This window comes from Hyaena hyaena, unplaced genomic scaffold (assembly GCF_003009895.1).
Source record: "Hyaena hyaena isolate Hyena2069 unplaced genomic scaffold, ASM300989v1 scaffold_261, whole genome shotgun sequence".
NCBI classification, from domain to species: Eukaryota; Metazoa; Chordata; class Mammalia; order Carnivora; family Hyaenidae; genus Hyaena; species Hyaena hyaena.
This window is the reverse complement of record NW_024080893.1, coordinates 579,710-593,064: the sequence shown is the minus strand read 5'-3', so window position 1 is coordinate 593,064 and position 13,355 is coordinate 579,710. Positions and strand designations below refer to the sequence as shown.

General features: G+C 39.2%; 1 protein-coding gene across 1 annotated transcript in view; it reads left to right on the top strand.

The window, feature by feature from the left end:
* The first annotated feature begins 7,041 nt into the window (after positions 1-7,041).
* Positions 7,042-13,355, top strand: part of ANO4 (anoctamin 4) — a 240,671-nt gene continuing 234,357 nt past the window's right edge. Inside the window, exon 1 of the mRNA XM_039245598.1 lies at positions 7,042-7,223. Within this exon, the coding sequence (XP_039101529.1) occupies positions 7,169-7,223 (55 nt within the window). The 5' untranslated portion in view covers positions 7,042-7,168. The remainder of the gene's footprint in view (positions 7,224-13,355) is intronic.

Genomic DNA, 13,355 nt, shown 5'->3' with positions numbered 1-13,355 from the left:
TACATGCTATTTGTTTACATATCTCCCTCCACCATGGACTTAGGCATTGTATAAGGAGAGCTCTGATGTGCTGGTCCTTTATCTGCACCTCTGAGAAATCTTAATTTCTTTTTTTTTTTTAATTTTTTTTAATGTTTTATTTATTTCTAGGAGAGAGAGAGAGACAGCGTGAGCAGGGGAGGGTCAGAGAGAGAGGGAGTCACAGACTCTGAAACAGTCTCCAGGCTCCGAGCTGACAGCCAGCACAGAGCCCGACGTGGGGCTCGAACCCACGTACCGCGAGATCATGACCTAAGCGAAAGTCGGACACTTAACCGACTAAGCCACTCAGGCGCCCCAATTTCTGAAGGACTGTATGGATTTGTTGAGGCAATAAAGGGTTCCTTCCCAATTCCCTTGTAACATGTCCATCTTCCTCATTTCTATCCTCTCCTGGCCATACTCATGAATTTTTTTTTTTTTTTTTTTTTTTTACATTTTGGCATCACAAACCCCATGATGTCTACCTTATTATATTTTTAACATGGAATATTCAACAATTCCAAGTATCTTTGCCATTTATTTCCACAGTGTGATTTTTATTCTCATTTCTACCATTTTATACTTGGGGACAGGAAATGTTGAAAGAATGGTCTGTTTCATGGTTGCAGACTCAGACTGCATGTACTGTCTGATATTGACTTAAAACATCTCTCCCGGCTCCTTCATCTGACACCTGAAAATTTGTCTGCATTCTTCTGGAGTCTTGATGGGTCTGCAGATACTCATTTTTCATCTTTCTGGAAATGTGGAACATTCAACCATGGTAAAGAGCATGACAGAGTGGAAAAACACCAGGTTGATGATACTGTGTTAGTCCTGCCCACAGAGAGACACCTAGGAGTAGAAGGCTCACACTTTCCCAGGCGTTTGAGCATTAGAGAAGGATATGTATTGTGAGAGCAGAGCTGCCAGGCTGTCTCCCAAGTGACCACCCAGCATGGCTGGCCTTACCTGGGTGAATTTCCCAAGAACAAGTCTCAGGCTTATAGCATTGTGGCCTTAGAAATCAAATCTTGTGGGCAGATTCATTCTAAGCAATCATGAGGTGATAGATGTATAGAAAGAAACCCAGGATGCCAGTTTGGTAGCCCACACTGAGAACCTTGGTTGCTGGGTGGATAGGAACGTTAGTATGATTACTCTCTGCAATGGAAGCCAAGTCCTAATCTGAAGCTTGTCTGAGTGCTCTTAGAGCAAAGGCAATTAAACGGATAATGGAGAATAAAAGTGTCTCAGGACTGTCTGGCTGTTGGAACTCTTTTGTTTAAAGTTTATCTATTTATTTTGAGAGAGGCAGACAGTCAGTGAGTGCGGGAGAGGCAGAGAGAGAAAGAGAGAGAGAGAATCCCACTGTCAGCATGTAGCCTGATATAGGGCTTGAAGGAACCATGAGATCATGACGTGAGCCAAAACTGAGAATTGGATGCTTACCCAACTGAGCCACCAAGGTACCCCTGGCTGTTAGAACTCTTGAACTTAGAGGCTGTTACCTGGATGGGCACTGCTCATGTTTGTTTATTACAGGTTGTTGTTGTTTTTTTATGCTTGACTGACCAAGCTTCATTCTGATTTGAGGTTTCTTAAAATTTTTTAGAATTTACAATCTGGCCTGGGTCACATCTTTTTTCCTTTAAGATGACTCTTTATATTTCTGACATGGCTCATGATTGCCAATTTACAATTTACCTCTGAGCAGTTTTATATCCCTCATATCTGGGTTTTGGGTAGACTTCTTACTGTGGCCTTCCAGGACTAATAAGTAGATTGATTGTTTTACCTTGCCAGACTCAGTTTCCTCATGTGTATAAAGCACCAGATAAATGCCAGCCACTAAGGTAATTTTCAGTTCTAAATTTCTACCTTCAAATTTCAAGGTATTCTCCTCTTAATAAGAAAATTCTGCAATTTTTTGAAGCTCAGCTTTCCTCCATCAGATGGCATGATTTCTGACCTTGTTTCCCTGGCTGGTTGGCATTAAATAAGGCCTCTCCTTGGCTATCTTTTTTTTTTAAGATCTGGATTTAGTCTTCCATGAGCTTGAATTCTAGCTCTATTCTCATGGTGGTGCTTTGGACAAAATTTACTTTCATATTTACTGCAACTTCTAAAATGATTTTCCAGTTCTCTTTTCCATCAGTAATTTAATAGCTGGAAATCTGCAGTGAAGAACTTTATTATCAACTCTTTGGTTACCTTGAATTATTGGTAATAAAGGGAAGGCAGGGATAAATGCTTCCTTCCCTTTACTTATCAATTTTCTGAGTAATTGTTATTTTAGCAACCTCTAAAGGTGATCAATGAGTGTTCTTTAAAATTTTTTAAATTATTAATTTATCAATAATTTAAAAAATCTTTTGAATGTTTATATGGTTCATATGTATTAGTAGGTATAGTTTATATTGATATAATGTGTAAGGCAATACAATTAATATTGTTTTTGATGAGATTGACAAGATGTCTATCTAGAGTTTGCTTTAAAATACTCCAGTGCCTAAAAAGCAAAACAGAGGGAGGGGAATAGATGAAAAAAGACTAGAAAAATCTTTTTTTCTCCTCAGCTTTCTAGAAAAATCTTGATTATTTGTTAAAGCTAGGTGATGGGTACATGGGGTTTTCTATACTATTATTTTTGCTTTTGTTATGTTTGAAATTGTCCTGGACAAAATAGCTCTCAAATGGTATATAATTCTAAGGTTATCAGAGGTATTAATACAAGTTCAGTCTTCAACTAGTCTCTACATGAATCCTGTGGAAAAACTTGCTTGATTTTTTTTTTTAATTAAAAGTTGCTTGGGGACTACTAGGGAAGATGGTAGAGAATGAGGATCCTAAACTTACCTTGTCTCACAGATACAACCAGAGAATACTTGCTTCAGAGCAAGCAACCCAGAAAAGGGACCAAAGCCTGGCCAAACACACTCCATAAGTAAGTGTAGAGAAGAGGCCACATAGAAGAGGGTAGAAGGGACAAGAAATCTGTGAGAGCCTAAACCCCAAGAGTCTAACCGCAGGAGGGAGGGAGCTTCAGGTGCAGAGAGTGGAGAGAAACAGATTAGCACACTGGAGAGCCTATAAGGGGAAGAGAAATCCCCTTAACATTTGGCTCTGAAAATCAGGGGCTGAAGTTCACAAGTACTTACAATCAGCAGGACTTAAAGCTTGGAACTTTAAAAATCAGCAGGCTCAGTTCTGAGAGAGGCTAGAGGGTGATAGAAAGCTGAGCCCCTACCCTTAAAGAGAGCACAGCTAACAGCCTGTAGATATACAGCTTGAAGCAGCAGTTTTAAAGGCAGGTGGGGCTTACAGGAGAGAAAGTTAGTTACTAACCTCATAGTTCCATGAGAGATTTTTCTAGGCACAAAGGATCCAGTAGGCACCATTTCACTCCCCTACCACTCATTGTAAACACACAGCTGCCTGTGAGAACTAATGCAGTAGTGTACTCACTACCTAACTAGCTTATACCACACCCTGCCTCTCCAGCCAGACCTGCCTTTGTCCTGGTATTGTGGATCCCCTCCCCCAGGAGACCCACACAAACCTTGCCAGCACTGTATCTCCCCACATCCCATGGAAGATGTGGGCACCTTGTTAAAACTGCATCCCTTCCTGGGGACACTGTGGAGTGGCCCAGCTGGGCCAGGTGTCCACTCCAGCTATGCATCCCCTGTAAAGGAGGACCTGCACCACCTAGTTAAAAGTGCACAGCTGGTCTACTACTTTCAAGAGCAAGAGATGTAGCTGACTTCCTGAACATATAGAAACACACAAAGTAGACAAAATGAAGAGACAGAGGAATATATCACAAATGAAAGAATAGGACAAAATGACAGCAAGAGACCTAAGTGAAATGGATATAAGTAACATGTCTGAGAGAGAATTTAAAATACTGATCATAAACCTACTCACTGGAGTGGATTAAAGAGGGGAGGACATCAATTAGACCCTTAACAAAGATATATAAAACATTAAAAAAATGAACCAATAAAAGATGTGTAGAACATAATAAATGAAATTTAAAATGAATTTGGAATAAATAGTTTGGAAGAAGCAGAGGAGTGAACTAATGAACTAGAAGACAGTATGGGAAAGTAATAAAGCTGAACAAATTAGAGGAAAAGAATTATGCAAAAGGAGAAGAGATGTAAGGATCCCAGTGGCTCTATCAAGCATAAGAACATTTGCACTATAGAGATCCTAGAAGGAGAAGAGAGAGAAAAGTGGGATAAGAAAATTTATTTGAAGAAATAATAGCTGAAATTTTCTCTAATCTGGGGAAGGAAACTGACATCCAGATCCAGGAGGCACAGAGATTCCCCCAACAAAATCAACCAAAGGAAGTCTACACCAAGATACATAGTAATTAAAATGATAAAAAGTAATGATAGAGGAAAAAAATTAAAAGCAGCAAGAGAAAAGAAGATAGTTACGTATAAGGGAATCCCCATAAAGCTACTAGTGGGTTTTTCAGCAGAAACTTTGCAAACTGGAAGGGAGTGGCATGATATACTCAAAGTGCTAAAAGAGAAGTATCTACAGCCAAGAATACTCTATCCACCAAGGCTATCATTCAGAATAGAAGGAGAAACAGAGTTTCACAGACAACAAAACCTAAGGGAGTTCATGACCACTAAACCAGCCCTATAAGAAATATTTTTTAAAAATTTAGAATTGACTTATTTATTTTGAGAAAGAGATAGTGTGAGGTGGGGAGGGGCAGAGAAAGAGGGAGAGAGAGAATCCTAAGCCCCAACTTGGGGCTCAAACTCAAAAGTGTGAGATCATGACCTGAGCTGAAATCCTGAGTTGGATGCTTAACCAACTGACTGAGCCACCCAGGTGCCCCTACTAGAAATATTAAAGGGACTCTTTAAAAAGGAAAGACCATAAGTGAAAGCATGGAAAGGAGGAGTCACAAAAGCAGTAAAAACAAAACAAACCAAAACAAACAAAAAACCCCAAGTATTCCTGTAATCAGTCAAGGGATCCACAAAATAAAAGGATGTAAAATATGACACCATGTAACTAAAACATGGTGGGGGGAGAGAAGTAAAGAATGGGTTCAAACTTAAGCAACCGTCAACTTAATATAGACTGCTATATGCAGAAGATGTTATACACAAACCTAATGGTAACCACAAATCAAAACCCACTAATAAATATGCAAAAAATAAAGAGCAGTCTAAGTATATCACTAAAGAAAACCAACAAACCATGAAAGAAAGAAAAAAATAGAGGAAAACCATAAAAACAACAACAAAATAAGTAACAAAATGGCAATAAATACATATCTATCAATAATTGCTTTGCTTGTAAATGGACAAAATTCTCCAGTCAAAAGACATAGGGTGACAGTGGATAAAAAAACAAGACTCATCTATATGCTGCCTACAAGGGACTCATTTCAGACCTGAAGACCCCTGCAGATTGAAAGTGAAGGGATGGAGAAACATTTATCATGCAAATGGGTATCACAAGAAAGCTGGAGTAGCAATATTTCAGTTGGACAAAATAGATTTTAAAACAAAACCTGTAAAAAGATACAAAGAACACTATATAATAAAAGCAAAAATAAACTACTGGGACTACATCAAAATAAGTTTCTTTGCAAATGCATATTTGCAAATGACATATCTGATAAATTGTTGTTAATATCCAAAATACATAAAAAACTGATATAACTCAAAACCAAAAACCCCACAAATAATTCAATTAAAAAATGGACAGAGGACATGAATAGACATTTCTACAAAGAATGAAAAGATGCTCTACACATGAAAAGATGCTCAACATCACTAATCATCAGGGAAATGCAAATCAAAACTACAGTGAGATATTACCTCATACCTATCAGAATGGCTAAAATCAACAACACAAAAAAGTGTTGCTGAGGATGCAAAGAAAGGGGAAGCCTCTCATACTGTTGGCAGGAAACAGTATGGCAAATGGCAAATTGGTGTAGCCATTGTGAAAAACAGTATGGGGGTTCCTCAAAAAATTAAAAATAGAACTACCCTAGGATCCAGGATTTGCACTACTGGGTGTTTACCAACCAAAATGCAAAAACACTAATGCAAAGGCATACATGTACCCTGATGTTTATTGCAGCATTATTAACAGTAGCCAAATTATGGAAGCAGCCCAAGTGTCCATCAATGAATGGATGAATGGATAAAGAAGATGTGGAATATATATGTGTGTGTGTGTGTGTGTGTGTGTGTATATATATATATAATGGAATATTATTCAGCCATAAAAAAGAATGAAACCTTGCCATTTGCAACAACATGAGTGGAGCTAGAGAGTAATACTAAGCAAAATAAGTCAGGGAAAGAAAAATACCATGTGATTTCACTCATGTGGAATTTAAGAAACAAATGAGCAAAACTAAAAAAAAAAAAAAAGAGACAGAGACAAAGCAAGAAACAAACTCTTAATTATAGAGAACAAACTGATGATTATCAGAGGGGAGGTGGGTAGAGAATGGGTTAAAAAGGTGATGGGGGTTAAGGAGTACATTTGTGGTGATGAGCCCTGGGTGATATGTGGAATTGTTGGATCACTATATTATACACCTGAAACTAATAGAACACTGTATGTTAACTCTACTGTAATTAAAATATTTTTTAAAAAGAAAGAAAAAAAGTTTCTCAATTTTTATTAAAATACCCCAGCAATAGTTCCTAACCAAATAAGTGCATATTTTCCCAGGATTTGGGGCAGAATTTTAATATTTGACTTTATTGGATCTCCAAGAGCATAGAGCTCTTGTCATGATACCTGAAGATATCCACTTTTGAATGAAATAATATTCAGTGAATAATGCAATGTGGAAATCAATGGTATAAAAATTCTAGTGTCATTAGCATCCCTTAAGAATTTGAACCATAATTACATATGCTGCCTGTATCTCATACTAGAAAATAATTTGGCATCATAGCCATTCAGAACTGACTTCATTAATGTAATGCTTCTATTTCTGATTCCAGGTTTAAGTTTATCTATTCATGGGGCTGAAAAGCGTTTGCAAATCCATCAACGGCGAAGTGTCGCAAGCCGCCCAGGGTCACGTCGCCTGCCTGTGGTCAGGCATTCCTCACTTCCACCAGGCAGAAGGTCAATAAAAATGGAGGCAAGCTCTTCTGGAATCACTAATGGAAAAACCAAAGTCTTCCACCCAGGTAAGGCATGGGGAATGTTCTAGACACCCATTTTAGCAGCAACCTAATGCTGTCTGCATTGTATCTTATGATTTAATTATACCATACTTCCACTTAAACTTGCTATTTTAAGAGTTTTGGGGTTTTTTCCCCCCTGTCTTCTCTTTGGTCAGTGGTGAATGTCACCAAGACCAAGAAGAGAAAGAGCTTAATGTGTCATAAAAGGTTAAGGCTACATTCTACCTACAGTGGTAGAATCTAAATGAAAATCCAAGTGAGTAAACTCTCACTCAGTTCAAAAAACCATATTGTACAATAAAACAAAATAAAGATTTGGCATTTCTTGATAATTTGCTCTAATATGGTTCAGGGGAAAATCCAAGCTAAAAATGCCCACTATGAAGCCTAAGTTATCTGGTTTGCTTTGGTTATATTCTCTGGAGATGAGGAGAGCAGACTGGAGCTGTATTAAGTTTCAAGGCTCTGGAAAACATCTGTGATTTCTTAACAATGTTAAAGTGAGTCTATATTAAAATAGATAATTTCAGCTGAAAGGTTTTATTTGCTTGTGTGGATGAGAAGTTCATCTAAGCATTCACTCATTCATTCATTTAGTGAATTTATTGAGTACCTGCTCTATGGTAGGCATTGTTTTGGGTGCTGAGGAAAGATCAGCGAATACGGCAACATTTCTGCCAATCTGATTCATAGAAACATTGAATTGTGAGACAGTTCAGAAGTCCTTTAGTATAACTGTCCTGCGATCCTGATTCCGCTGTGTTATGTCTTAACAGGTGGCTACCTGACTCGACTAAAGCTAAGCCTCCATATCTAGATATGTCACACCATCTCTCTCTCCACTGATGACCTTGTTTCCTAACCCCAGTGAGCTACCTCAGGTCTGTGAGGCATTAATTGCTGAAGATTCCTTACCCTCCATCTCCAAATTTACCTCTGCTTATTTTCATCATACTTTTCTTTCCTTTAGTTTTCAGAAAATGCAGGTCCTCCCACTGTCCTACCAAGCCTTCACCTGTGGCCTTGGCTACCCCTCCTTTCTTGAACACAGAAGGGTGTGTACCCTCATTCTCAGCTTTTCCCCTGCCTTACTGTTGGCTTTTTCCCCTCAGTCTATGAAAAAGGCTTAAGCTTCTCCTATTCTATTTGACACTGTCCATTTTTCTCCTCTGCCACTTTTTCTCCTCCCTGTTAAGCCCAGCTTCTAAAAGAATAGTCTTATTTTCTCTTCTTTGTCACTTCCCAGGCACTCTTTTTTTTTTTTTTTTTAATTTTTAATGTTTATTTATCCTTGAGAGAGTGAGAGAGACAGAGAATGAGCAGGGAAGAAGCAGAGCGAGAGAGGGACACAGAATCTGAAACAGGCTCCAGGCTCTAAGCTGTCAGCACAGAGCCCGACACGGGGCTCGAACCCACGAACCGTGGGATCATGACCTGAGCCGAGGTCGGACGCTCAACCGACTGAGCCACCCAGGCGCCCCGGGCACTCTTGAACCTAGTACAGTCTGATTTGTAGATCACAGCTGTTCTTGAGTGACCTCCTTTTATCATAGTGTGCTGGGCGGCAGACTCTTCTGATGCACGAGACTTGGTGCTTCAGGCTGCCACTGCTTCCCCACAACACTGTTCCTTGCCTTCCATGATGGCCTTCTTTCTTGGTTTTCCTCCTACCTCTCTGACAGGTAACAGGGGTGATTTCCCAGTCACTAGCATCTCTCTCTTCCTAGTACATCCTGTCCTCGTACATCCTTTATATCAAATTGAAAATGATTCATCTCTACCCCTAATCATGCCATTTGCCTTGTTGATCCTACTGATGACGAGGTAGAGTTCCAACCTCTGCGCACGTTAAAAACAAATGCCCTTCCTGATGTAGTCCTTCTGCCTCTCATCCTTCATTTGTGCCCCCTCTGCCTTAAACTTTATATTCTAGTATATCAGTCCCACTTCAACCAGAAAAGCAGAACCAGTAGAAGATGGGTATTTAGAGATTTATTTAAAGGAACTGGCTTCCATAATTAGGAAGGTACATAGAGGAGTCTGAAATCCATAGAGCAGGCCATCGTGAATGTCATGCTGGAACTTTTGGACACAGGTGAAGCTGTTGTCAGTAAGAATTTCTACAGAGAGGCCTCAGCTCTGCTTTTGAGACCTTTCAACGGATAGAATCAATCCTCCCAAGATTATTTAGGATGATCTCTCTTACTGAAAGCAGCTGATTATGGACTTCATTTGCAAAATGTCTTCACGGGAACACTTAGGTTAGTGTTCATTGAGTAACTGGGGACTGCAGTTTAGCGAAGTAGTCACATCTTCAAGACCATCACATCTAAACAGACTGACTTGCTTTCAACTCTCCAACATATGATGCTATTTCACTTCTCCCAACCTTTGTTCATGCTGCTCTCTCTTAGGATGCCCTCGTTTTGTTCCATTGTCTTTTAACATTTTTAAATTACCTGTCTCTCTACCATAATGTCTTCAAAGGCAGAGATTCTGGCCTATTTATCTTTGTACTTTCAATAATATTTGCAAGGGAGGATTGAACTGAACCTTCATTAGCTATTTTTGAGACTAGTACAGTCGACTTTTCTTAAAAATTTTTCCAGCTTTATTGGGGTATCATTGACAAATTTTAATACCTTCCGAATTGTTCTACCTGCTTTTCTTCAACAAATATTTATTGAAGGCCTCTTATGTTGTCAGGCACTCTTCAAGTTTTGGGATACATCACTGAATGAGAAAAGAGTCTGGTAGTTTGAGGGACATTACAGAGACCCTTGAGCCTGGAGTAAGGAGGAAATACCAGCATAGATAGGCCAGAGGGACCAGATGGAGCAGGGCCTTGTAGGCTGTTATAACATCCTAGAGGTCTCTGCAAAATAGGAGTTGTTACAGGTTTTTGAGCAGAAGAATCCCACTATATGACTTAAATTTTAAGAGGACCACATTAGCTATTATGTGAGAATACACTACAGATGGAGAGGGTGAAAGGGGAAAGGTCAAATAGGAAGCCATCTTAACAGTTCCGTCAAGGGATGATGGTAGCTCTAACTAGGGGTGGCAGAAATGGTAGTGAGAATTTGGATTCTGGAAGTATTTTAATGTTGGGTCATCAAGATTTCCCAATGAATTAGATGTGGGGTAAGAGAGAAAGGAGAGATAAGGATGGCTCCAAGATTTTTGGCCTGAATAAATTGGGCTGGGATCAACTGAGATGGAGAAGGCTGCAAGGGAAGCAGATTTGGTGAGTCTCAAGAAGTAGGACCAAGATCAGAAGTCTGATTATGGACATGATAATATCAAGGACTGGCGAGATCATGTGAGTGGTGGAACAAACATGTCTGGAGTTTGAGAGACTGGTCTGGAAAGGAGATATAAAATCAACTTTTGTTGCCATATTTATGGTCTTTAAAGCCCTGTAATGAAAAGAGATAACAGAAGGAAGAAGTAAAGATGGAGAAGGGGAAATAATTAAGGGATGGAATCTGGGTGACTCCAATAATAAAGGTAGGTGAGAATGAAGACCAAGAAAGAATGACTGTCAAGGATATTGAGAAACTAGAAATGACATGTTTTGGAAGTTAAGTAAAGAAATTTTATAAAGAATTGAGGAGTGATTATGTAGTTTAAATGTTGATGAAAATTAAGTATGATGAGAGCTAAGAGTTGGCCATTAATTTGAGTAAAATGGAGATCAGTAGTGATTTTGATAAGAACAGTTTTGGTGCAGTGGTGGGGATGAACCCCTGAGTAAAGTGTAAGAGAAAATGGAAGGATATGAATTAGATATTTTGGATATGGACAGCTTTTTAAAAGCAGTTTTGCTGTGAAGGCTAGTGAAGGTATAAGATCCTGGCTGGAGAAGAGGTAAAGTCAAGAGAACATTTTGTTTTTTTCAAAATAGCATATCTCCAGCAGGTAATTTATGATATTCAGGATAGGGGAGAATTCATGATGTGGGTGTCAGTGAGAGATGAGGGCTATGCACAATAGGATCATGAATAATTTATCTGTGATAACAGATGGCAAGGGAGAGTATGTGTGGCTGTTGTCAAGGTGACGAGGGTCTAAAAAGTCCTTTCCTACTGTATCAGTTTTATCTGTAATGTGGGAAGCAAGGTCATCACTGAGAATGAGAATAAAGCCTTGTTCAGAGAGGGAGAGAGACGGAGATGGTATGATGATATGTGGTACAGGTGGGGGAAATACTCTTGCCAGCCAACCCACATTAAAAGCCCATTTGAGATTCATGGTCATGAAATTAAAGTAGGACAGGTCATCATGGTTGTGTGTTGTTCTTTAACTTTGTTTAGGGACATATGTGAAGACATAGAACAAATGCACAGTTACATTTACTCAGGGTTGTGATTTTGCTAAGGAATTAGGAAAAGAGAGAATCAAAGGTGCATGAGAGGGAATGATAACAGTTATGTGATTCAGGCTTGGTAACGAGGGGAGTGAAGCCATTAAGGGGATAAGGAACAGTGGGAAGTTGAAGGATCAATTGGTTGGAGGTTTCAGAGCAGATGAAAGGGTGTCAAGGTTAGGATAGGAAGAAGCTAGAAAGTTAAGAGGTTTTTATGAGAGAGTGGAATGCTTGGCACTGATATTATGGAGGGGGTTGTTATTAGAAATGACAGGGTCTAGACTAGGGTATGAAATGAGTGGCTCTAACAGGGTAGAGGGCAAGAGTATTGGAAGAAAGAATTCTCAGAGACTGAAAGGCCAGGGTTTGGGAAAGATCCCTATATAGACATGAAACTGTCAAGAATTAAATAGTGTTTGGAAGAGTGGTAATAAGCCAGGAGTTCACCTCAGTAAGAAATGAGGGAGCATTGCCTGGAAGGCAGCAGGTCAATGCAGTGATGAAGGATTGAAAGTTAATACAACAACCTGAGATTCAGGGCTGGGGATGCTTAGAGAAGAGGGAAGACCAGTGGCCTAAAGGTGGCATTAAAACTCAAGGAGGATACTTCCTCTTCTCCAGGTCCATCAGTGTCAGGACTATAGGAGAAAAAGAGTGCCATAGGAAAGAGCCACAGGGAAGCAGTGACCTATGGAAGAGCCAGGGTTTCATAAGAACAAGATGATGAAGGGAACATTCTGAGAAAAGACTGATGATAGGAGGAGAATTATGGAGGCACCCAGTGGAAGGGTTTTGGATGTTGAGGAATTGCCTTCCACAGCTTTCTTTAATTATTCTTCTGGATCATCTAAAAGTTTTCCTCCAAAGTAGACCATCAATATTATCCCTCCTCTAGTCTTTATGGCTGTCCAGAAGAAAGTGCAACCTTATGAGTCCAGTTTTTCAAGCCCTCTGCAATTTAACCTCTCCCTATTTTTACTGGCTTATCTTTTGTACTCCATAACTTGCCTTATTCTCTTTTAACCATCTACAGCTCTTCACTGTCTCTCTAATAAGCTCCTCTCACTTTTTGAAATGCCTCTTTCCCCATTAAATCTCTACCCAGGCCTTCTCATTCCTCAAAATGTAACCCCAATTCCACGTCCTCTCAAAAGTCTTCCTACACCTAACTGGTCACAATTGATCTCCCACTTTCCAGTACTTCACAGAACTTGGAAGCCTTATAAAAATCAGTATGTTTTTTAGATTTCATAGTTCTCTTGGAAGACAGAAATTGTATTCAATTTATCTTTGTACTCTCCATCATTCAGAGAAGGTTTTATTAAATGATTATTTGCTGTTTGTTGAAATCTATTCCGCCCACTGGGTATGGGTTTGCATTCTGAAGTTACAAAGAATAAATCTAATTCTTTCAAATGATGTTCCTTTAGTTGTGTAAAAAGTCATCTTGAGCTATTTGCCAACTGAAACATTTCCTAGTTTCTTCAGTGCTTCCTTCAATGATATGTTATTAAGATTGTTTACCATCCTACCCACTTCTGCCTCTGTGAATACCCAGAATTACATAGAATATTTGTTCATATCTGACCGAGGCAGAATTGAGTCAGTGTTTACTTGACATCCTATGCTGAAATTAATGTAATAAAAATTTAAAGGAATGTTAAGGTATCTGCTAATGGTGTAATGTCAGTGTGGATAATTTAGCATATCTCATGTCACTGGTCTCACCTTAAGAACACATCACTATGTTTATCCATAATTTTATC